The sequence below is a fragment of the Muntiacus reevesi genome, chromosome 2 (genome assembly GCF_963930625.1).
Source record: "Muntiacus reevesi chromosome 2, mMunRee1.1, whole genome shotgun sequence".
Classification (NCBI taxonomy): Eukaryota; Metazoa; Chordata; class Mammalia; order Artiodactyla; family Cervidae; genus Muntiacus; species Muntiacus reevesi.
This window is the reverse complement of record NC_089250.1, coordinates 57,150,938-57,175,972: the sequence shown is the minus strand read 5'-3', so window position 1 is coordinate 57,175,972 and position 25,035 is coordinate 57,150,938. Positions and strand designations below refer to the sequence as shown.

The following is a 25,035-nucleotide window of genomic DNA, read 5'->3' as shown; positions in this document are numbered from 1 at the left end:
TCACTTCCACTCCCTCATGGATCTTTCTGGCTCTGGGGTTGGCCCTTAAAGAAGTGCGATGGAGGCTGACTTTTTCCAAGAGAGAATGCCTGGAAGCATTCAAGCAGGTTGCTTCCCACTGTCCTCAGCTCAGTGCGTGTTTTCTGGCACCAAGGCCCAGGAAATCCCTCAAGGCTCCCTGGCTTCTGGACTTCACCTGACATGAACCACTGCTCGGCTGCCTCTGTGGGCCTCCGCGGCCTCCACAGAGAGGGCCCTTGAGCAGCAGGGAAGGCCCTGAGCATGATTCTGAAGGCTAACAACTTAGTCACCTGCAGATGCAAAGGAGGTATTTGTCATGGGCTGAATTGTCCCCCACTCCCCCAATTGTATCTCGAAGTCCTAACCCCTAGTACCTCAATTATGACTGGATTGGAGAGAGGGTCTTCCAAGAGGTGATTAAATGAGGTCACTAGAATGGGCCCTAATCCAGTATGACTAGTGTCCTTAAAAGAAGAGGTTAGGACTCAGACACCGCAGAGGAAGGACCATGGGATGACAAGGGGAAGACAGCCAGCCATCTGCAAGGAGAGACGCCTCACAGAACCAACACTGCCCACACCTTGATCTTGGACTCCTGGCCTCCAGCAGTGTGAGGAAATAGGTTTCTGGGGTGCTTTGCCCCAGCGCCCTGAGCTAAGTGCTGCCAGGTAGCCATGTGTCTTTCAGCCGTATGACCAGGTGTCCCCTCTGGAATAGACCCCATGTTCATGTCACACCTACAGGAGCATTCCCGGGCCCCCAGAGCAGGTGCAGAGCAGGGCTGCACTTACCTGGGGCAGGGTCTCCCCCTGGCGCTCACCGGGAAGACCTCTGCCGGCAGGTGGGCAGCCTCCCTCCAGCTGCAGAGTCAGGCTGGCCCCCATCCCTGCACTGAATCTTGCAGACCGCTCTCAGCCCGGGGATTAGCCATGAACCATCCTGGGAAAGGGGGCTCCTGTTGGCAGGACAGGCTTCCCAGCACACCTGCTGGTCTGGAGGATGCAAAAAACCAAGACTCCTGTAGCCTTCCCGGTGAGACTGACTGTTTAATCCACATCCTCACCCCAGCAGTGGCTGCTCTTAGTAGGCTGACAGAGGCGGTGCCCCAAGGTATGCACTGGCACACCATCATCAGTCCCCAAGTTTCCTACTGCTTTTCATGCCCATTCGCACAGCAAAGGGACTTTGCAGATGTGCCCGAGACTCTGGGTCTTGAGATAGGGAGCTTATGCTGGATTTTCTGGGGGGCCAGTGGAGTTGCAAGGGTCTCTAACAGTGGAAGAGGTGGGTAGAAGGAAGAGAGCATCAGGGAGATGCAGTGGGAGAAAGACTGGGAGGAAGCTGCCAGCTGGGAATGCTGGCAATCTCTAGAAGCTGGAAAAGGCAAGGAAACAGATTACTTCCTGGAGTCGCCTACACCTTGACTTAAACCCCGTGAGACACGTTTGGGCTCTGCCCTCCAGAACTCTAAGAGAGGAAATGTCTGCTGCTTTAAGTCAAGAAGTGCAGGCCCTCTGTGACACAAGCACCTGGAACTAAAGCAAAGGGGTCTTTACCTGGGACCCACAGATCACATGGGCTTCCCAGGTGGCGCTAGTGGTAAAGAACTTGCCTGCCAATGCAGGAGACGTGAGATGTGGGTTCAAACCCTGGGATGGGAAGATCCCCTAGAGGAGGGCACGGCAACCCACTGCAGTGGTCTTGCTTGGACAGAGGAGCCTGGCGGGCTACAGTCCACAGGGTCACAAAGAGTTAGCATGACTGAAGTGACTTAGCACGCATGCACAGACCCCCCCAGGTAGAATTCAGGGTCTGTGAACTGCAAGGGGAAAGTCTACATCTTTAGTGACCAGAGGTCGGATTGAGGCACAGATGAGTCACAACCTGGGCCAGGGCCCCCACAGCAGCAGTTGTGACCCAACCATGGATGCCCTGTACCCCAGGGCATCACTGACATCCTGACACAGGGGACTTGCTCATTAGTCCTTCGAAACTACTGACTCACCAGCGCCCCTGCTACGTGCTGTTTCTTGCATTAGTCAAGGAGCACACTCATTCCTCATTTTAACCATTTTAATAGCTGTGTTTTAGTATGACGGTTTTCCTTTGCCTTTCTGGGCATTTTATCAAGTGTCTAAGATCATCTGTCTGAAGAGGGTTCTCTGGGCTCAGCAGAGCAGCCAGGGGCACTGTGGCCCACACAGCTGCAGGCTCCTGGGAAGGGGACACAGCCTGGGAGGCTGGGCCCTTCGGCTCTGTTTTGGGAGGCAGGGAAGGTATCTTGAATGAAGAGATCCAGGACTCTGTCCCTGGGCACTGGGGGAGCCACGGAAGGAGCACGCACGGGAGGGCTGCCAGGTGCCCACCTCCTCACCTGGCCTGTGTAGCCTGGAAACTGAGGCATCCCTGGTGAAAAAGTCAAAATTGTAGTTGTCGGTATGGGACGTGAGTTTGAGCAAACTCCAGGAGACAGTGCAGGACAGGGGAGCCTGGCGTGCTGCCGTCCATGAGGTCACAAAGAGTCGGACACGACTGGGCGGCTGAACAACAACAATCAGTGTGAGGACGAGCTCGGCACTCTGCACGTGATCTCATTTCAGCCTCACTGAAGACTTAGGAGGAAGTCACTGTCATCATGCCCATTCTAGAACTGAGGAAGCTAAGGCCCAGACAGGTGGCGGCTATGTTCTGTGCAGCGCAGCCTGCCCTCTGCCCGAAGAGAAGGGAGAGGGACTTTCACTACTTGACGGATGACCAGAGGAAGCCAGGGGGCAGGTTACTCTCTGAAGTTGAAACAGCAGGGCCCAATCCATGCCCGAATGACGTGCAAAAGTCTCTTGCGCTTCCTCTTTTGGTTCCCCGCCTCAGTTTTTTGTTTCAAGGTTCCCTGGACCCCCCAGTTTGGGTGGGGGAGGGGGTGCAGGTGGCAGCACCCCGCCCCCCAGCTGCAGCCCAGCTCTGAGATGGAGATGGGGCTGCCCAGGCTTGACTCCAGAGGAACATCGTGTAGCTCGCATCTCCGTTAAGAAACAGGCTTTAGGGATCCCTTCACGCCCCCGATCTCAGTCTTCTGGAATGTGTTCAGTGCCACACTTGTTAACTCCACTCAGCACATCTTTACAGAGTGCCTTCCATGTGCCAGGCCCTGAATACATGGACGTGAACAAAGTAGCCAGTAGCCTGTCCTCCCAGAGCCAGGGGAGATGGTCCACACAGAAGCAAACAGATGTATAAAGTAGGGTTGGGAAGGGACACGAGCTTTTGACGGATGCTGGAGGAGAGGCCTGGAGGGAGTCTGAGTCCCAGGCCCTGGGAGCGTCCAGCTCAGCGATAGCAGATTCAGACACCAGGCTGGCTGCCCTTCAGCACAGACTGGGAACAGAGGGTCTGTGTGGGTCATGGGGCTGCAGCCAGATGCTGCCTTCAAAATGTAGGTGAGGATGGAAGGTGGGGTCCCAGCCTGACTGCTTGCTGAGTATAAGGGCCCAGACTCAGGAGACGGCCAGGAAGGGGTCAGGGAAGTGGGCGCCATCAGTTTCATTCCCAGTGTGGGTTGGGCAGCGAAGAACAGGACAGGACATAAACTGGCAATGTTCTAAGTAAAAGGATGCTTAGTTGGACTTTTCCCTAGCTGAGCAGCTGAAGCCCAGGGAGGTACAGGAGTGCTTCCCAGTCCTGGAATGAGCCCCAATACCCTTGTGTGACTCTGAAGGTCGGTCATTCCAAACCACGAGTCCCACAGCCACGATTCCACCCACCCGGGGCTCTGGCTTTCTCTCCCCTCCAGTTGTGCTGGTCTCCTGGGGCTGCTGCAGCGTCTGACCTTGAACTGGGCGGCTTAGAACAACAGAAATTTACTTTCAAGCTCTGGAGGCCAGAAGTCCAAAGTCAAGGTGTCGGCAGGGCCACGGTCCTGGTTAAGGCACTCAGAGAGAGAACTCTGTTCCCAGTATGCCTTTTTCAGTGCTGGCTTCTGGGGTTGCCAGCAATCACCATGTTCTCAGCTTGCAGGCACATCACTCCAACCTCTCTGCCTCTGGTGTCATATGGCCTTCTCCTTGCTTGTCTGAGTTTTCATATAGTCTTCTTATAAGGACAACAGTCATTGGATTAGTCCCCATACAACTTCAATATGACTTTGACTTAAATGAATGATAGTACAAAAATCTTATTTCCAAATAAGGGCACATTTATGAGCACCAGGGACTTGAGTGTATTCTTGGGGGACACAATCCAACCCATAGCAAATACCCACACCCAGGCATGGCCTCAGACAAGGGCCAACAATTCCAGAGGAAGGGCCTGAGTCCAGGACCACCACCTCAGTCCAGGTGGCTGCAATGAGAAGCTAGCACATCACAACTAGAGAGTAGTCCCTGCTCGCCACAGTTAAAGAAACCCTGTGTAGCAACGCAGACCAGCAAAGGCATAAATAAATAAATAAAAATTAAAGGCCGTCTCTAAAGGCTGTGAGGGGACAAAAACAGGATCATGGATTGGGCGACCATTTGCTGCTCTGGGTGGTGTTGCGGAAGTCACTCAGTGCCTCAGTTCCCTCCCTGTGACAAAGGGTGTCTGGAGGTTAAATCACAGTAAAAACTCTGCCTGCAGTGCGGGAGACCCTGCATTGAGTAGGAAAGATCCCCTGGAGAAGGAATGGCAACCCACTCCAGTATCCTCAATATGCCTGGGAGATCCCATAGGGAGAGGAGCCTGGAGGGCTATAGTCCATGCAATTGCAGAGTCAGACATGACTGAACAACTAACATGTTCACTTTCACACTTTCTAATATATAAATTACCCAGTTCAGGACCTAACCCCAACAGGCATTAAAACAATTGACCTTTATTATTATTAGTGGTGTGGGAGGATTAGTCACATAAAAGTGCCCAGCACTCAGACGTTACTGCATGAGTGATGGCGCCTGGATCTCCTCCTGCTCTGAATTTTCACATTCGGTCTCCTGTGCCCTTTGCGCCGATGGCTCTGCTCTGGCTTTCGATCCCCTAGACTCCTAACTTGCTTCTAGAGAACACCTGTCACTCTTCTTTGCCCTTGTCTCTGCACCTGCCTAGAAAAATTTACCTAAAAGTAAATATAGTATTCACTCATTCACTTTCTCTCTAGTCCTCCTAAAACGTAAGCCTGGACGTGTGTGGGGGTGGAGGGAGTGGGGGACGTTATTAGTTTCCTGCTTGCAGTCTTCCTGGGGTCTAGAACCCTGCCGGCACCTGACAGATCATTAAGTACGTGTTGGGAGAATGGCCGATTTTCAGGCACAAGGGGGTGACACGTGGGGACACGGGACCACTCGACGGGCGGAGAGGTTGGTGACGCAGAAACCTAGGAACCGGAGGATAAACAACTGAATGAACCATGGCTGAGCATCCGCATTTTTACGAAAAAGATGCCCCATGCCCTCTTCCGGGCAGGGCAGGAGCGCCAGGGGCCCGCAGCTATCCTGCCGGACACGAGCGGAAAACGTCGGGCACGGGTCCTGCGCACTCTGCCTTTCTAACCCCGTGTTCCCGCCCAGGGCGGCCGCCCACCCAGGGTCTGAACCCTCCAGATCCCGCGGCGTCAGCACGTGCTCAGCAGACGCCGGCCGCCCAGGGCGCAGCCTCACTTTCTGCGGCGCCCCTCCCCGCGCTGCCGCTCAGTCGGGAGGGGCGCGGAGTGGGCGGGGCGGGACCGGCCCGGGCGGTGCTGGGACTTGTAGGCCTAGCCGCCTGCGCCCTGCCCCCGCCCTTAGAGGCCCAATCACGGAAGGGGAAACTGAGGCCGGGTGAAGGTATCCACCGTGCCCAAGATCGCGCGGCTGCAAGATGGCCGCCTTCCCTGGCCCAACAACTGTAGGTGACACTTTAGCAAAGTTTTCCAAGGGCGCGCTGAGGGTCCCTTCTCTGGTCGAGAGCTCTCCTCGGCTCTTTCCTTCCACCATGCTTTCGTTCACTCGACAAACCTTTCCTCGGGGGACTTCTGCTTGCCAGACCGTACAGCTTGAGGAAAACATCCAAGGCCCCACCTCGCAGGGGAGAGAGAGAACTTAAACCCGCGAATAGGGGACCAGGGTTTGGGGAGGTGAAAAGTGCAATGAATGGATAAGAGAAGGCTAAAGGGCAAGCGGTGTGACAAAGCCCCGAGGCAGGAGCGGGCCTGGGGAGCTGGGGGTAACACCGAGGACAAGACGAGAAATCAGGGGAATCAGAAAAGTGTGTCCCCAGGAAATTCCGTGAAGACTCGGGGCTCGATTCCCAGCGTTAGGGGGCTGAAGCGGGCGTCTTGGGGGGAGGCAAGGATCAGAACAGTGGTTGCCTGCGGGAGAGTGGGATTAAGGAGTCGGGGTCTTCAGGCACCGCTGGTCTGGGCCTGGGGTCAAATGTAGCCTAACAGAATGTACTGGATAATCGCAAAGACTAGTAAACACCTCGCCTGCCTTCCTGTGCCCCTCAACCCCACTTTGAGCACTATCAACTTAAAAAAAGGTGCACAACTAGAAGCTGAGGATTGTATTTTATTCAAGGGGCTTTATGCAGACTCAAACTCTGGAAGCAGTCTCTAGGATAGCCCAGAGAGAGTGCTCCTAAGTGTGAGAGAGTGTTCCTAAACGGTAAAGGAGGGGGCAGGATACAGGGAGTTTTTGTAATAAAAACCCAAAAGTCGAACATTAAAGGATTCTTGTGAATTAAAGAAAAACCAGATAAGTTAATGAATTTAGCGCTTTTGTATGCATGCAAAGATGCAAGAGTCTGGGCTCTTGGAAATCATTCCTTTGGTGTGTACCTTAACCATCTAGGATCAGTATCCTGCCTCCTCCCCAACCTGAATCCCCTCAGGGTGTAGTCAGGTGGCTACAGTGGCTGATGGCTTAATGTCCACTGCACAGGACATCTCAATGCTGGTGCCTGGACATGTGGAGGGTTTGAGCCCTTCAGGGCCTGGCTCTGCATAGCCGTGTGACCCACTGGTGGGGGTTGCTGGTGCCGGGGCCTTGTGTTCAGTGCTCTGGTCAGACAGGAAGTTCCTAGTAACTTTGAACAAGTGGCCTTGACAATTCTGCAGCAGGTCTTGCTCCAGAGTCCCAGGGGTGGGCCTGTCCCTATGGTTGGAGAAGGGACAAAGGGACTAGCACTGCCCTTTCTGTTTGCTCTGCCCCAGAGGCTGCCGACAGAGACGGAGGAATCCCGAACACCGGGATGGACTTTTAATGAGGCCAGAATTACTCCCCCTGCCCAATCACCTTATCAGAGGGGCTTCCGGGACCACCCTGGCCACTCCTGGATGGCAGTGCCCTGATTTATTTCCTAATGGGTAATATATTGTATAATTAAAAAGCAGAGACATTACTTTCCCGACAAATGCCCGTCTAGTGAAAGCTATGGTTTTTCCAGTAGTTACGTATGGATGGGAGAGATTTGGACTATAAAGAAAGCTGAGTGCCAAAGAATTGATGCTTTTGAACTGTGGTGTTGGAGAAGACTCTTGAGAGTCCCTTGGGCTGCAAGGAGATCGAACCAGTCAAGCCTAAAGGAAATCAGTCCTGAATATTCCTTGGGAGGACTGATGCTGAAGTTCACACTCCAATATTTTGGCCACCTGATGCAAAGAACTGACTCATTGGAAAAGATTGATGCTGGGAAAGAGCAAAGGCAGGAGGAAAAAGGGACGACAGAGGATGAGATGGTTGGATGGCATCACCGACTCAATGAATATGAGTTTGAGCAACCTCTGGGAGTTGGTGATGGACAGGGAAGCCTGGCATGCTGCAGTTGATGGGGTTGCAAAGAGTCGGACAAGACTGAGCAACTGAACTGAATCCGTTTCATTATGTCTTGTTCATAGCGGCTTGGTGGGGCTAGAGTGTCTTCTGTGTATTTCTGCAACCCCCGCACCCTAATAAATAGTCCTTGAATGAATTATATTCGTGTATATAGACCACACACCCACACACTAAAATTCCTTGAACTAATTATATTCATGTATATAGTCCACGCACACACGCGCACACACACACACACACACACACACTCTCGACAAACAGGGCTTCACAGGTGTTTCTAGTGGTAAAGAACCTGCCTGCCAGTGCAGAAGACATAAGTGATGAGGGTTCAGTCTGTGGACTGGAAAGATCTCCTGGAAGAGGGCATGGCAACCCACTCCAGTATTCTTGCCTAGAGAATTCCAAGGACAGAGGAACCTGGCAGGTCACAAAGAGTGGGACACTACTGAAGCTACTTAGCACCTGTGCGTAGACAAAAATCATTTCACCTTCAGTATGTTGTTGTACTGGAGGTAGCACTGGGAGAAACGCAGTCTCACTAAACATGATCTGAATTGTATACATCTGATTCGCTAGACTGTGCTCTCCACGAGGAGAGGGGCCCGGAACTCAGCGAGCACTAAACAGGTACCCTAGAAAACCCGAATGTGCTCCCTCCGCAAGTGCGCGCTCTGCTCCAAGTGCTTCCCCACCGCACGTGAGGCGCGGTGGGGCGGGGCCTGGACTACGCTTCCCGGCGCTCCTCGCGCGCCCGGGGCGGGGCGGGGCTGAGGCTGGGGGGCGGGGCTGGTTTTACAGGGCGGGGCCTGGGCGGACCGGGGGCGGGGCCGACTACAAAGCCCGGGGGCCGGCGCTGAGGTGCAGAGTGCCCGCAACGCCGGCAGGAGCGCAGCGCAGCGCAGCGAGGCGCGCACGGCGGGAGCGGCCCGCGCGTGGAAGGGCCCGTCGGCTAAACCGGCGCCCCTGCTGCCGCGCTCGCTCCGCCACCGCCCCCAATGAGCGCAGCCCCACGCGGCCCGGGTCCGTAGGCGGCGGGGCGCCCCCCATGCTGCTGCAGCCCGCGCCGTGCGCCCCGAGCGCGGGCTTCTCGCGGCCCCCGGCCGCCCCCGGCGCCATGCACGGCTCGCAGAAGGACACCACGTTCACCAAGATTTTCGTGGGCGGCCTGCCCTACCATACTACCGACGCCTCGCTCAGGAAGTACTTCGAGGGCTTCGGGGACATCGAGGAGGCCGTGGTCATCACCGACCGCCAGACGGGCAAGTCTCGCGGATACGGCTTCGTAAGTGGCCCCGCGGCCGTGCGCTCCCGCCCCTCACTTATCGCGGCCAGGGCGCTGAGTCAAGCGGCGGGCGCACGCCAGCCCCGGGCGCCTCCCGCCGGCTCGGCACCTGCTGACCCTTCTCGGGCTGCAGCCGGTCCTGCCCCCGTCTCCCTGCCCCCACGCCACGCCGGCTTTAAAAGGGAGAGCCGCTCTGTTCAATTAGGACTCTTCTAAGTTTGTGGAGAGGTTTTGGGGACAGCCGGCTACTTTTCGGCACTTCCTGGAGCAACAAGCGAGCGAGGAACAGGGCTTCACCCTGGGGCACTTAGGAGCCTTTGAGCAACCGGTGTTTTATTTTGTAGCAACTCCCACAGACACCCCAAACAACCTAAGTCAGAGTTGGCCTGAAGACACTTCTCTTAACTCCTTTTCTAACTAGGGTGTCCCCAAACCCCTCCCGTGAGGAAATTGGTGTTCCCCACGGGCCGGGTAGGCCACCCCAGGACTCCTCCTTCCCTTCGGATTTGCTGTAGTCCCCGGGGATTGTTTTTGCCCTTCAAGGCCGCGTTTCTTAGCACTTGAACTCGGAGGGAGGAGCTGGGGACCAGGGGCAGCTTTGGCGTGGGGGGGCCTTGGCTGGACGGGGGCTGGGCGGATGCCTTGGGTAGCGGGCACCTGAGGTCAGGGGAAGTGAATGCCGGGGGTGCCTGGGCTCTAGAGCCCACTGTTTCCCCCACCTTCCGGGGAAGCCCTTGATGCCTCTGTGCACCCCCAGGTGACCATGGCCGACCGCGCAGCCGCTGAGAGGGCTTGCAAAGACCCTAACCCCAACATCGATGGTCGCAAGGCAAACGTGAACTTGGCCTATCTGGGTGCCAAGCCGCGCAGCCTCCAGACGGGTGAGAGTCCGTGCTTTCCTTCCCTGTGCTTCTGGTTGCTATATTCAGCCTCGCTCTCTGTGGGGTGGAAGAGGCACCCCCCGCACCGCACTGCTCCAGGAGTAGCAGTCGGCTGTCATGTGCTCCAAGAGAGCCATCACAGGGCAGTCATCCCCCAGCTCAGAAGTGAAACCCCTTCCTCCTGCCGCGTGTGCCAGTGGGACACGGCGAGGAGGGCAGGTCACCCGCTTGTCAGCTGTCCTCACCGGAGGGAGGAAGTGGGTCCCAGAGCTGGAGGTCGGGAGGACGCAAGCCCAGGGGCTGCTGCCCCTCAGCTCCGTGGGCCCCCTTTGGCCGGGAGTTCTGGGGTTCAGGTGGAGGTGGCCAGGAGGGGAGAGGAAGCTGTTTACCCCTTTGGAGTAGGCTGTGGGGGTCTTCCCTGGGTGAGGCTGGGCCCCTCCCTAACTGGTCTCTCATTTTAGGCTTTGCCATCGGCGTGCAGCAGGTGCCCCCCACTTTGATCCAGCGGACTTATGGGTGAGTGGACGTGGCCGGTTGGGGCCGGGGGGCGCACAGCCCTTGGAGACTAGGCCAGGGGGCCGTGGGCTTCCTGGGTCTCCCCGTGGAGGTGGCCCTCAGTCTGAGGGAGCCTATCACCCCAGGACCGCCAACCCTCTGGCCTTGGTGGTGCTGTCTGCAGCTCCCTTTCTCTGTCTGAGACCTGTCACTTGCTCCAGTCTTTCAGAAGCATGATCGTGTTGTGGGAGTGGGAGGGGTTCAGCTGGGAGAAGGGAGAGAAAGCAGATTGCATTTCTCTGCCCCCAGCAAAGGCCACACTGAAGAGAGATGGGGAACATGGGCCTGAATTCAGGACCAAGCTTCCCCTGATTGGTTGTGTGCCTCGGTTTCCTCACCTGTAAAATGGGATAGTGATAGCACCTCTGAGTTCTGTGGGTGGAGGCCAGGCAGGTAGGTGAGCATGCTGGAAGTGTTTGCTGACCAGGAACCGGGCCAGGCTCTTCTGAGGGCGCCTCTCTGACCTGCTCCGGTGCCCAACAGATGGCGGCAGCAGGTCACTGCCAACCGGTCCGGTGTTTGTGAAGCTGCAGCAGGTGAGCTGGAATCAGGGCCAGATGTCTCCGCCCGAGTGGGCTCAGCCTGTGGGCCTTTTGTCTAACATGCTTTGGAGTACAGTGTCCCACCCTCCTCCACCCGAAAAGGGCCTTCTTTTTTTTTTTTTTTTTTTTTAAATACAAAAAAAGCATCTAATAGGGCCTGGTAGCTGCTTGAGAAAGGACACAAACTTTAGATGCACAAAGGAGCCTGCCGTACTGGCTGAATTCTCAGCCCCATGATTGATGTCGGCTCGATGCCCTGGTGTGGGGAATGTGCTGATTCCGATGGGGGGTTTGTGTTGGGGGACCATTTATAGAATAGGCAGCCCCCTTTAGGATGGTAGAACTTCTTAAGCTTATCAGAGATCAGATTCCAGGCCCTGTGTTTTGTGTTGAAAGTTGCAAATGTGTGTGTGTGTGTCTGCCCCAGAGACTTGGTTTGATTGCTCCCCTGGCTCACTGGGGTGGTGTGGACCAGGCTTTGGAGCAGGTTGGGAGCTGGGCTCGGGGGGACTGGGCAGGTTGGCCATGATTCGGGACTCCTTGTCCTGACAGGCGGTCTCTGTGGCTGTCCCGTGCCCCCGCCCCGTGTGGGTCAGAGACTGTGTGTGGGCCTGGTGCCTGTGTGTCCTCCTGGGAGGAAGCCTGGAGGGCAGCCGGGAGTAGGGGGCTCTGGTTTCCTTCCCACCCTAGGATCTGCTTCATCTGTGTCTGTAGGCGTCTTGGAAGGTGTTTGGGGACACCCCCATCTTCCTGCTGTCACCCAGGTTCTTCCTGTTTGGGTTCAGGCCACACGGGGAGGGTGTTTCTCACTTTTCACAGTCCTGGTTCTGTTTCCTGGGGTAGGGACTGGGACAGGGGCTAGCACTGAGATCCAGGTGTGAGCCTTGAGCACACGCAGCTTTCCTCTGCTTAAAATGCCTCCGTGACTTTCTGCTTGGGCCTGGGCTCTGTTCTGACCCATCACAGCTGCTTCTGGGACTGAGTCTCAGAGTCCTGATACTTGGGACTCTGGAGCCTGCGGACCTGGGTTCAGATCTTGGCTTTGTCACTTTACCAGTGGGGTCCTCCTTGCTAAGTGATGTCTTCCTGAGCCTTCCGTTTCCTTATCTGGAAAATGGGAATAATAACGACAAAGGCAATGCTGGCTCATGGGGCTAGGTGCTCCACACCCTCGTGGCACTTCTCTGAGGTTGGGATGGATGTCATCCCTCCCTCATAGGTGGGGAAACGGGCAGAGAAAGGTTAAAAACAGTTAACAACCCATCCAGGGTGGCTGAAGTGAGGGGACTTGAACCTCCATGAGCTGGCTCTGGGCCTGTGCTCTCAGCCCCTGCTCTCTGGGGTGGGAGGTGGGAAGGGTGCCCAGACGGTTTCCCTCATGGTCCTCAGAGCGCCGCCCACGCAAGGGTGGTCAGGGGTCACTCAGATTTTACTGCCATGTGCTCCTGAGCGCTGGCGAAAGTGTTTTGTAACTGAATCTGCTGGCCGGCCATTTAAGACCCATGATGATGCAGAGGCTCTATTTGTTGGTTGCCAAGGGGTGGAAGGACAGTCGACAAACAGGGACAAGGGGTCGGGGGGATGGTCCAGCTCTGCGTTTTCCAGCGGCTGGTGGATGGTCGCCTCCCACCAGGCTGCGCTGAGACCCAGGGGCAGGAGGGGCCTCGGCCAGGCTTTCGGGGTCAGCTGTCTCCTCCCAGCGCCCGCCTGCCTGGCTGGAGACTTGGGCTGTCAGCGTCCCTTTTGTCTTTACAAACAATCAGGCCCGGGAGCCCGGTCGGGCCTGACTCAGCGGTCAGTTGTGTCAGCTCCAGGCTGGCAGGGAGGCCCGGGCAGCCCAGAGTTTGCGAACCCGTTAACCCCTCTCCTGCCCGCCAGAACTTTCCCTAGTCTTTCCAGCCCTGCTCCTGTGCCCGGGGCAGCTCCAAAGACCCCAGACCCCCCACTCCCGGGCTCAGCTACTGCAGAATCCTCGCCTGACCGGGTCATAAACATCAGTGTGGGAAGATTTGCCAAAGGACTTTGACATTCTGTTTTCTGCTTGGGTTCCTCCTCCCCTGTTTATCTTTTCTTCAAGAACAGGGTCTTTCAGGATCTACCTCGAGTGGGACATTTCTGTCACATTCACTCTGTGGGACTGAGGCTTGGGTCTGGAAAAGACTTCTTTGGGAGGTGGCAAGTGGCCGGTCTCACGGGGAGACAACTACAGCCAGAGACCACCCAGCTGAGCGACCCACCGAGTGGGACAGTCAGCAGCCTACAGGCACGGGTCCAGGCAGAGTGTCGGATCTGGCTTGGAAGGGGCTTCTTGGCTGGTGTCAGGGCTGTTTGACAGCCAGCTGTCTGTCCAGGTTGGGCCTGAGGGCCGTAGGAGCTGAGATGTGTCCTGGGCCCGACTGCGCCAGGATCCTCTCCTTGGGGTATTTTTGAAGGGTTACCTGTTTCTCTAGGCTCACCTCCCCCGCCCCAACTTCTTAAGGGGGCCTCACTGTGGCTCCACACCTGTCCACCACCAGCCCCACTCAGTGCCGGGAGCAGGCCAAGCCCTCGGGCCCAGATGACAGGACAGGGTCGTGTGGCCGTTGGGTGTCAGGCAGGCTTCGTGTCGGAGCGACACCCTGGAGGCCTGACCGGCTCGGGGTCAGGCCCACCCCTTTCTCCCCATCTGCAGGGTGGGGACCGTGTCAGCGCCACCTCGCCGGGCTGAGTGGGGATGGGCCCGTGCCTGGTGCAGAACTGCGCAGTGAGGGCCGGGCCCACGGGAAGACGGGCGCACAGTGACTCCTATCACGGCGGCTCGGCCAGTCTGTCGCCCCCTCCACCTGTGTGGGTGCTGGGTGCGGGCAAACTCGCCAGAGCTGACCGTGCGTGGCACAGGCACTAGAGCCTGTGTTGGCGGCTCCAGCCCCCTCCCTCCTTCCCCGAGGCCCAGCACCGCTGTCTGGCTAGCTCTTGGGCAAGGCAGAGCCAGAGCCCCCAGAACTGACCAGGGCCCAGGGGCTCCACCCTCGGCACCTTCGCACTGCATCTGGCTGAAGGTTTCTGGGCCCCTTCTCCGTCTCTGGGATGGTTCCCAGTGCCCAGGTCGAGACCCACTGCCCTTGTTGTCATCAGGTCGTGGGTATCTGCCCAGGCAGGGGGTCTGAGTGGAGTGTCTGGGTCCCCAGGGCGGCGGGGACGGGGGGCGCCATAGGGTGACAGGAAGATGTCTGTTTCTCAAAAGCATGGAGCACACAGGACTGGGCAGAAGGGAATGAGCTGTTCCCAGAATGCTTTGTCCTCGAGTATTTATTGAACACCTGCTGGATACTTTGAAAGACGTGGTTGGTTCTCCATCTCGCTTTCTGGCAGGGATGCCAGACCGTTCGAAATCCATCTGCACATGTGATGGGTGCAGCTGGACAGAGCAGCTGGCTTGCAGGAGGCCTCGTGGGGGCAGGACAGGCCTCTTTCATGATGTAAGGGTAGGGAGGGTGATCTGCGAGCATGACAGTCCCAGACCTGCACCCTAGGACACCTCCAGATGGTGAAATCAGAGCAAGGCCTGGAGCCAGCTACAAGCAGCGTGCCTGCTGTGGACTCTTGGGCTTGGTGGCGTGTTGCGTTATGAGACGTCACCACTGGGGACACTGCAGGGGGCCTCCGGTACTGTACCTGGAGAGCCTTGTTATCTCATGATATGACATAAATAAAGCCAGGGGTAGTTGCAGTGCCTAGGATAGGGGCCAGCACCTGGGCGGGGGGGCAGGGGGGTGGGCCAGCACCTTGGAGGTGTGGCAGGAAGTGAGGTCAGAGTGGAGGCTTTGTGGGGGGGGGGGGGCGGGGGGGCAGGGGGGGGGGCAGAGAGGAAGCCGGTACCCTCCCTGTGTGGCATCACATGGCTTGTTTTTACTTTCAGGGTGTCTGGGGTGGTCCTGCCCCTCCCCACCCCGCTGCTTCCTGTTTAGCTCTCACTGGAGCGAGGCGTGGGCCGGCGCGTGGCCCTCCCCGCGGGCACCCGTGCACACCTGTTGTTTGTCGCCGTCTGCTGTAACAGACACCGGCCTCCGGGTGGTTCTTGGGTTCTCATCCAAGGGCAAGCTCCCCGCCAGCCGCGCTGGCCCTGGCAGGAGGGACCCTGTGCTGAGGGCTGCAGGGCCTCGTCCAGAAGCCTCGGGCCCAGGGGAGAGGCCTGGCTATGCTCAGGCTGACGCGGGCATCCTGGCCCCATGGGTGGGGAGGAGTGTGGGGGGGTGCTCCCAGGTGGGCCAGGCCCTTCACACTGCAGCGGGAGGAGGCTGTGTGGGGAGCCTGGGAGCCCCATGACTTGCCTGTGTGACTCCTTGTTCTTGTGACTACCTTGTCTCTTCGAGTCTCTGCTTCCCCGGCTGCCGCGTGGATGTGATGAGCACTCTGCAGAGTGCTGGGGGGGCACCCGGATCGTTCTCCTGACCCCTCCCACGTCAGGGGTGGGGAGGAAGCCCTGCTCATCCATTCAGTTTGTTCAAAGGACGTTTGCCGGTTTGTGGCAGGTTGGGATGAAGGGAACCCTGGTCCTGCTTGTGATTACAGAACTTTCTTTGGCAGAGGTGGTGACAGGTGCTCCTGGGGGAAGGGAGCGGCTGATGGGAGGCTGGTATGACCGGTGGGAGGAAGTGGGAGATTGAAGGGAGTCACGGACCCAGCAGGGTGGCCTCAGCTCACATAGGGCCTTAGTGGTCCAGTGGGAGCATTTGGATTTTACTCTGAGTCATGTGGGGCTACCGTGGGCCCTGAGCATGTGAGGGCCGAGTCACTTGCATCTTTATAGCATCTCTGGCTGCTGGGTGGGCCTGAACCACTGGGGGCCTGGTGGGCCCCTGGACCAGCACAGGGATGTGGAGTTGTGGGATTCTGTGTACATTTAAAGAAGGTGAGAAAGAAGGGAGTCCAGGAGGATTCCAGAACATTGGGCCTGAGCTCACGGCAGTTCGATGGGCCTTGGCAGTGAGGGGAGGCTGCAGTCTGGGGGGAAGAGCCGGCGTTTGGGCTTGGACAGGTTCTGGTGGAGAGGCCAAGCCAGGGCCCGGCACTGCCCCACGGGAGATGCATCGCACCTGCTCTGATCCAGTGGCCCCAGAGAGCCTGGAGGCCCCCCTCCGGGAAGTCCTGGGGGGCCCCCTCCCTGGCCTGAGAATCATGAGTTGTACCCCAGCAGCTGCCGACTTCTCCAGCCCATCAAGCCAAACCTCCAGAGAACAGAAAAAGTGAAATGGGCTCATTTGCCTTTTTTATTTTTATTTTCGAGGGTGACCGTGCATTCACAGAGTGAGCGCCTGGGACGGCAACCCATCCCTTTGCGCTGTGAGTTTCGCTCTGAGTGTGTGTGGTGTGAGGCTGTCTGTCTCCTGGCGCCAGCTCCCTCAGCTGCCCCCCTCCACCCCCGACTGCCCAGGAGTCCACAGACCCTGCTGATGAGACCCCTAGACTTCTGCCACCAGGGGTCCAGGGGAGGCTGTGTCACGCTCTGTGTCACCCTTGCTTTACAGACAGGGAAACAGGCCAGAGAGGGTCGAGGGGCTGGGGCAGCCGTGGCCAAGATCCAGACTCGGGGTTCTCAGTCCTACACCCCAGTCTCCATCGGCCCGAGACAGCTGGGTCACTCCTGGCTGGGAGCTGCTCACTCTGGGCGCGCCGGTCCAGGCAGAGATCTCTGCCATCACCCTTTCAGCAGGGGCTGCTCGGCCTGAGCATGTGCCCCCCCAAGATGGTCTGGCCTTTTGAACCTGGCCGACTGTAGCCCCCTCCACTTCCCACAGTCTGGGGTTTTGTGGGTTTGTTTTGCTCAGGTCCTGGCCTGGGCGTTGGGTCACCTGAGTTCTGACCCATTAACTGTCCTGCTTGCTGATTTGCTTTTCCCTCCAGGTCTCTGGTCTGCCCTCCATGGGGCTGGGCTGGGAGGGCCTTCTGTCCATCCTGGCTGGGTGGGATGTTCTTGCCCTCCCTCAGGCTCGAGGAGGAGGGGTCATTGTTGCTGCTGAGGTCCCTGGGGGTACAGACGGGGCAGTCCAAGCCCCCAGGACAGCCCTGAGGCTGACAGGTGCAGGGTGAGACTTGAACGGAGGCTGTGGTTCTTGCCTCCCCAGGGTTCATGGCGTGAGTTGCCGAGCCAAGCTGTGCTGGCCCTAGAGGCCATTCCAGGTCAGGCTGCTGCTTCCGCTGCCTTCCAAGGGCCGAGACTCCCAGCCCAGAAAGCAGCAGGGCCCCGGAGGACGCCCCTTTTTCACCCACTGCCAGCAAGGCCCTTGGCTCTCGGTGCTGGTTAGGTGCTGGGGACCATGCGGTCCAGGCCATATCCCTGCCCTCGGGAAGACAGACGGATGACAAAGTGGTTTGAGGCTGTGGGAAGGAAGTATGGCCAGCGGTGGGCAGGAGGTGAGGGGGTGGTGGTCAGGGAAGGCCTCTGTGGAGGTGACTGAGCTGTGGGAAGGAGCCTGCCAGCAGCGGGAACAGCAGGTGCAAAGGCCCTGTGCAGAGAGAAGCATGTCCAGTCTGGGAACAGAACGTGCCAAGCCTGTGCCCTTTTCAGAAGCCTGTAGATGGAGTACGTGGAGGCCGGCGGCCCCTGACCTTTCTGGGGAGTAGGTGGGGCACCGAGGAACCCGCTGGGCACACGCACCCTGTGTCCTTTCGTGGTGTGTAGGCCTGGGGAGGGACCCAGGGGGCTGTGCTCAGATGGGGCCAGCTGCTGGTTTGGCTGGGTTTTCCTTCTCACTGGAGATTCTGGTGGGTGCGTGTATGTGTGTGTGTGTTCGTTCCTGCGTGTTTGTGTTCATGTGCCAGCTCGGCTCCTTGGTCCCCACCTGGCTGCCTTCCCAGCCCTCTGTGTGGGTGTCTGGTTGGGCAGTGGTAAGGACTCCGTATATTGACCTTTTGCCTTGTAGTTGACAGCAGGTCTTGACCTCAGCATGATGCCGGAGGATTCTTTGTGCGGGGACTGTCCTGTGCGCTGTGGAATGTTAGCAGTGTCCCCAGCCTCCACCGCTGGCTGCCAGTGGCCCTCCCTACCCGCCAGGTGACAAATAGGAATGTCATATTTATGCTGAGTGACCCCTGGGGTGAAGTCACTGTGGCTGAGAAATGCTGGTCGGGTGGAGGGTCTCACCTCTCAAGCCCTGAGGTCAGCTTCTGCCAGACCCATTTTACAGATGGGAAAACTGAGGCTCGTGGAAGCTCTGTAACTTGAATGCAGATCTGAGGGGCCCAGTCCCCTGTTTGGGGGGGAGCTTCACAGACTCTGCAGGGCTTGCGCAGTGGCAGAGCCCTGCTCTTGTCTCCTGGCTGTGTGACTGGCAGTCCCTTGGCCTCTTGGAGCCTAAGTTTTCCTGAGAAATGGGGCAACATCAGCACCTATTTTCTGGCTGTGAAATGCTTCGTATGTTATCTTTGGTTTTTCAGAGTGGAGGGTGGGGCAGGGTGCTTGAGGGACACAGGTGAACAGATGCAGATTTAAAATGTCCCCACAGGCCAGGAAACGGGAACCCCTTTCCTCCCAACCTGAAGCTTACTCGCCCACCATGTCTGAGCATCCCTAGCAGGGCAGCTCCATGCCCCCCACGATGCTGAGTGTTGGAAACCTGGTGAACATGCCGACTTTCCTGGCCGGCAGCCTTGCGGCAGGCATGGCCAGAATCCTGCCATTTCAGCGCCCTGGGTACATCTCCTGCGCGGTGCCTGGTCTGGGGGGTACTTCTGCAGTGCAATGTGTACCTGCGTCCCCGGATGCAGGCTCCCAGACCCCATCAGACATAGCTGTCCGCTGTCTGAAGCAGGGGTGTCCCTGCCTGTGTTGGGAGAAGTTCTGGGCTCAAAACTTCCAGAGCCTCACCCTCAGGAATGTCCTGGGGTGTCCGGAGCACTGCTCCGAGACCTACTCCGTCATGTCTCCACTGGCTTCTGTTTAGGGAGCGGTCTGGACTGCTGGGGCCCCTCTTTTTTTATTTAATGATTAGACTGAAAATAAAAGTGCTCCATGAAGGTGAAAAGAAAGTCTGTCACGTAGTGGGTACCCAAGAAATAGACGCAGAATGTTGATCAGGATATTAGTTCCTTGTTTTTTTTTCTGCCTGTTTTTTTAAATATATGATAGCTTTTGAAATTATCACCATCTTGTGAAATAGATGGCACTGTTTCCATTGTTACCAATTGATTAAATTATAAAATTGTTAAGTTATTAAACTGAGACCCAAAAGGCAACTCATATGCTTCATATCACATACCCTTTTAAATAAGGGGCGTGTTTGCTGTGGATTCTCAAGTCCTCATATATTTCTGTGTAAACACTTAGGTCATTTCCTGTAGGCAGACTAGATATCAAGAAATGTAACTGTTGGTGCGGCCCCTCTTCTGTCTTGGTGTCAGCACCGAATGCCCAGCCCGTTCCCCATCCAGGGGCCTGGGCAAGGTGCCGGGTAGAGCTTCCACCCACTCATGTGAGGTCCAGACGGGGAGATGGATCAGGAGCTCAGGCTCCGAGCAGCTGCCTCCTCCTCCAAGAAGCCTCCCCTGACCACTCCCGACTCTGGTTCGCGGGTTGGCATATTTGCGTCTCTCCTCCTCCTGGATTCCGAGCTCTGAGAGGCCAGGGGCCATGTAATCTTCTCGCTGCTGTGTCCTTGCCCAGAGCACACCCACAGACAGGAGAGAAGCCTGGGGAGGCGGAGGTGGAATTCGAACCCAGGCCCTACTCCGTTCAGGGCTCTTGTTCCCACCAGAGAAGCAGGAGGGGGTGGACGGCAGAAGCCCCTAATAAGGGAGAGAGAGCTTGGCCTGGGGCCAGTGTGCAGGTTCCTACAGGAAGCTGTCTGACCTCCTGGCAAGCAGGAGTGGGTCGCCATGGCAACCGTAGGGGTGCTGCCACCCAGGAGGGCACATAGCAGGGATGGGGGGCCTCAGTGTGAGAACTTCCTGGCCGTGGGCAACTGGGGCTCCTCTGGGACTGGCCAGGTGTGCCCAGGCTCTTACCCCTAGGGAGGCGTTTGCTGCTGGGTTCACAGGGCCGTGGTACCCCTCCCCACCTCAGCTCTGCCCTCGCTGGGTGGTTCACCCCTGGCTCAGGATTGCTTCTTACGTGTGTGTGCGTTTATTGTGGTAACGTGTGAGGGTGTGCTCCATCACTCAATCCTGTCCACCTCTGCAACCCTGTGGACTGTAGCCCACCAGACTCCTCTGTCCATGGGATTCTCCAGGCAAGAATACTAGAGTGGGTTGTCATATCCTCCTCAGGGGAAATCTTCTTGACCCAGGAATCGAACCCACATCTCCGGTGTCGCCTGCACTGGCAGACAGGTTCTTTCCTGCTGAGTCATGAGGGAAGCCCCGTGGTAAATGTACATATAACTGAAAATCTGCCGTTGTAGGGCAGTAAGCATTTTCAGAGTTGTGTATTCATCACCACCATCTGATTCAGAACTTCTGCATCACCCAGGAGGAGACCCCATAGCACCGCCTCCCCTCTCCTGCTTGCCCCTCCATTATGACCACTCTCTCTCTGGACTCGTTTCTGTGGAGGTTTCCATGAGTGGAATTGTGCAGTCCGGAGCCTTTCCCTTCTGGCTTCTTTCACCTAGCGTCATGTCCTCAAGGTTCATCCTTGAGGATGAACACAGTGGTGGTATGTGTCAGCGTGTTACTCCTTTTTATGGTGGAATAACATTCCTTGGCATGCACACACCGCAGTCTGGAAACCCATTCATCCTTGGACGGGAGCTTGGGTTGCTTCTCCTTTGTGCCTGGTGCGAATAGTGCTTCTTATCTCTTAACTGTGCCCGTGAGTCCGTTTGCCTCATGGAGATACTCAGACCCACATGCACTAACTGCCCGTCCCCCTGCCCCCTCCACAGCCCCCTTCCCGGCCTTTTCTTTGCATTCAAAACATTGGGCCACATAAAGTTGCTGTCAGTCAACTTTTTGGGCCTGTAACAATGGCAGTTTCATACGATTCCATCTCACCCATCCTTAGCATTGGTATAAACACACATCTGATTTTTTTTAGTGAACATTATCACCGTTCAGTATAAATATAACAGTTTTGCATAAACAGCACGTCTGTTCCGTGACCTGGTTTTCTCTCCCGGCCACGTGGAGAGGGAGTGGCTTGAGGTTGAGCTTGGACTTTGTCCCACTGCCCTGTGGGTTGGTCTGGGGGACCCCGGGCGCTGCTTTGTCCCGATGGATGACACTGGGGTTCCTCTGCTTTTTCCGTGTTCCCAAGGGGGCGGCCAGGACCCACTGAGCCCCGTCTTTGTTCAGAAGCAAGGGCTCCCGGATGCTGAGGGGCCCGGCAGGGGAGGGAACCTGGCTGCCACGGCCCCGCTTGCTGTCCACTTGCAGTTCCCCAGCTGCCCCACCTGCGGGATTGCCAGGAGGGAACGTTTTCCCTTTTGCTTTCCAAGCAACTTCTCTTCAAGTGGAAGGGCGGCAGGACGGGGTTCCCTGGCCTGTGTTACAGGTGTGGAGGCCCTGTCCTGTGTACCTCGAGCAGGTCTGAGAGGAGGACGAGGAGCTGATGCCCGCTCCGGTGGCTCTGCACCCACCCCCATCGTGGACATTGCTGCAGATTGGCTGTGGGGCTCGGGGCTGGCTGGCAGAGCAGGCACCTGCTGATACCGCCTTCCTGAGCCTCACTTTGCCCTTTGGCCATGTGCAGAATCACCCCTGTGGTGGAGGGCTGGGTGTGCGGCATGCACAGCACCCACAGTGGGCAGCCTGCCGGATGCGATGCGTGCCAGGTGCAAGTCACAGCTCTCAGACTGATGCCCAGGGGCCACATCCCGTTCCCTCCACTCTGGTACTCCGGGCAGTGTGCCTCCGAGCCCAGTGTTTATAGTAAACTGGGATAATTAGGAGAGCCACCTAGGGCAAGGTTCACCAGTTAGTCTTAGGTGAGACGTGGCCGCTGGGCTGCTGAGCCCTGTTCCTGAGGCTTGGCCGTCATCTCTGCTCTCAGTCCCTCCATCTGGTTATACTTCGATGCATCATTGTCTTTGTTCCCTCAGCAAGTGAGCCCGTGCTGGGGGCCAAGGTCTGTGTTGTCAGTCCATAGGTGGCTGACGTTTTAGTTGGGGGGAGACAGCTGTGGGAAATAAGTAAGTTGTGTGGGTGTCACTTGGGGGCGTGGCAAGATGCTGGAAGATGAATAGGGAAGTGGGGGTGGGGACAGGGCTGGCTTCATGGACCTGGGCCCTGGCTGATCACATGGGGACTTGTGCTCAGAAGGGCCTGTGCTGGGTTTGATGCTCTGGTGCTGAAACTGCTTATGATTTTTAAACTCCCCCTGGCCCCCAGGTCATGTTGTTGCTCCTGTCAGGAGTGGATGATATTTGGGGTGTAGGGTGGTTTGAGGGGGGGTTCCTGAAGGGGTTCACTGAGGAGATATTTTGAGTGTAGACTTGAAGAGGAGAGGTGGGAGCCCTGTGGGTCGCTGGGGAAAGTGCTGGGTCGCTGTGCAGTTGTAGGCATGGCCAGTGCCACAGCCCTGCGGTGGGAGCAGCCTTATTGCTCAGACTGCACCCATTTTACAGATGAGAAAGTGGAGACACAGGAGGGTGAGACAGCATCGCCCAGCAGTCCCAGCTCGTCCACTCCTCCTTGGAGCCAGCTGTGTTTCCCTGCTCTGTCCCCTGACCCTCTGTGCTTGGCCCCGCAGGCTGACCCCCCACTACATCTACCCACAAGCCATCGTCCAGCCCAGCGTGGTGATCCCGGCCGCCCCGGTCCCACCGCTGTCCTCGCCTTACATCGAGTACACGCCGGCCAGCCCGGCCTACGCCCAGTACCCGCCGGCCGCCTATGACCAGTACCCGTACGCCGCCTCACCCGCCACAGCCGCCAGCTTCATGGGCTACAGCTACCCGGCCACCGTGCCCCAGGCCCTCTCTGCTGCGGCCCCCGCGGGCACCACCTTCCTGCAGTACCAGCCTCCGCAGCTGCAGCCTGACCGGATGCAGTGAGGCTGTCCCCCCCTGCGACCACGGCCCCATCACTGTGGGCTGGGGGGGTGCTGGCCGAGTCCAGGGGTGCACACCCACCCCTGGACCTCAGGGGGCCCCGCGGGACCCCGCCGGCACCCTGGATGGCCCAGAGACTACTGATCTTTACACCTGGGACATCATGTCTCGAGAGAGGACTTGAACGACCGAAAGCTAATTGAAGATCAGCCTGAATGTCGCACATGCACCGTCCCCACCCTCTCACACCTTAGAGCCCGCAGGCGGTCCCTCCAGCACCCAGCGGGGTCTTCTGAACCCTCCATAAATCCCAACCGCCCTCTGGGTCCCGTTCGGTGAGGCCTTATTACTCCAGGGAAGCCCAGGATCGCAGAGAAGTGCATTGACTGTTGTCACTCCATCTGCATGACTGTGAACCGCAGGTAGGGGGCTCTCCCACCCCCAGAATTCCCATTATCTAAATGTTTGCCCAGGGGCACCCCCCTACCCCCCAGGGCTCCCAGGTGCAGCAGGGCGCCCCCGGTGACCTGCGACTGGGGCAGCCAGCCATGGTCCGTTCGTTCCATCAAAGCACTGTGGCTCTTTTTCTTATCATTGTTGTTTTGCTACTAAGATGATTTCAGAGTTTCAGTCTATTTTTTCAATGGAGACTCCAATGGCCAAGAATCCAAAACCTGTTTTTTTGACTTTGAAACTCACTTTGGTCGATGGCTCGTCCGCCTGAAGAGATGGTGGTGGTGTTCTTCTGATAAGTGCCAGCCCGAGCTCCTCAGAGAGTGGGCATCTTGACAGTGAGTTTTCTTAAGCTTTACCCGCTCCCCGAGGCCATGAAGGGGTGCTGGCTGAGGGGCTGGACCACCGCATCCCGGCCGGCTGGCAGGATAGAGGCTCAGAGCACAGGGTGGTCCCCACCCCACCCCCCACCCCCTTGTGTCGCTTGCTGTATACAACCTGCGGGTTTGAGCTGAGACACATCTGGCTGCCTTGGGAGCTCGGGGAGAGGAGGCGGAGGTTCACCCACACCACGATGGGACCCCGCCCTGGAGGAGCAGGGGAGAGTTGAGGGGCGGGCGGGCTGGAAGGTTGGGGGCACTGGGGTGCTCCTTCAGACCTACCTCAGGGACGCGGGAGGCCTCGGGGCTGACGTACGTGGGCTTCGCTGCACGTCTGGTGCAGAGTCAAAGCCCAGAAAGTAAAGGTAGCTAATATTATAATAATATTTTTATTAGAATGTTCTGATTATAAAAAATAAAACTTGTTTTCTTTAAAGAAAAAGTGGGTCTGTGGTTTATTCCCCCTCAAAGGGAGCGCCTCCGACCCCCACAGCGACCAGGCTGAGCATTGCTGATGTGCTGGGAGCAGGGCCCTGGGGGCAGAGGCCAGGGGGTTGGGGAGGGTGTTGTCATTGACGGTGCCACCAGAGCCCCATGAAAGAGAAAGCCGGGTGCTGCTGGTGGAACCTGGGTGGCACCTGCTAAGAGAGCTGAGAAGCAGGTATCCAGGCCACCCACCCTTGGGGCACTGGCAGCCAGACACAAGTCAGGGTGGAGAAGAGACGTCTAGGGTGTGTGAGTAAGGGGTCCCATCTCAGGGAAGTCCCAACCTCTTCCACCACCCACCTGGAGCCCTGTCAGTGGTGGGAGATCATGGAGGCCTTCTGGAAGGACTGTGAAGGCTGGAGAAGGAGGTTCATTTGCTCATTCCCTCAATTGTTCCCTCACTCATTCATTCCAAGAAATTGTTCTGTGCCAGGTCACATGCAGAGCCCTGGGAGTAGTCACGAACAAAGCACGCAGTCCTGCCCGGGGGGTTAGAATCTAGCAGGGACGCACAGCAAGCATGCAAAGCAGTGAGGGAGACGCAGGAAACATGCAAATGCAGTGATTTCACCTACCGGCCAGGACGCAGTACCAGGTGATGGAGGAGGAGGCCTGGGTTCTAGGCAGAGGAACAGCAGGCGCCGAGGCCCAGGTGGCTGGAGAGGCTCGTGAGGGGAGGCAGGGTGGC

At 57.5% G+C, this 25,035-nt stretch overlaps 1 protein-coding gene across 1 annotated transcript; it reads left to right on the top strand.

Annotated features, from left to right (window-relative positions):
- The first annotated feature begins 8,668 nt into the window (after positions 1–8,668).
- RBM38 (RNA binding motif protein 38) lies at positions 8,669–24,289 on the top strand. The gene is made up of 4 exons (XM_065921740.1): positions 8,669–9,084; positions 9,842–9,965; positions 10,427–10,481; positions 22,728–24,289. Exons 1-4 carry the CDS (start codon positions 8,848–8,850, stop codon positions 23,029–23,031), a joined length of 720 nt encoding a protein of 239 aa, XP_065777812.1. The 5' UTR covers positions 8,669–8,847; the 3' UTR covers positions 23,032–24,289.
- The last annotated feature ends 746 nt before the right edge of the window (positions 24,290–25,035 follow it).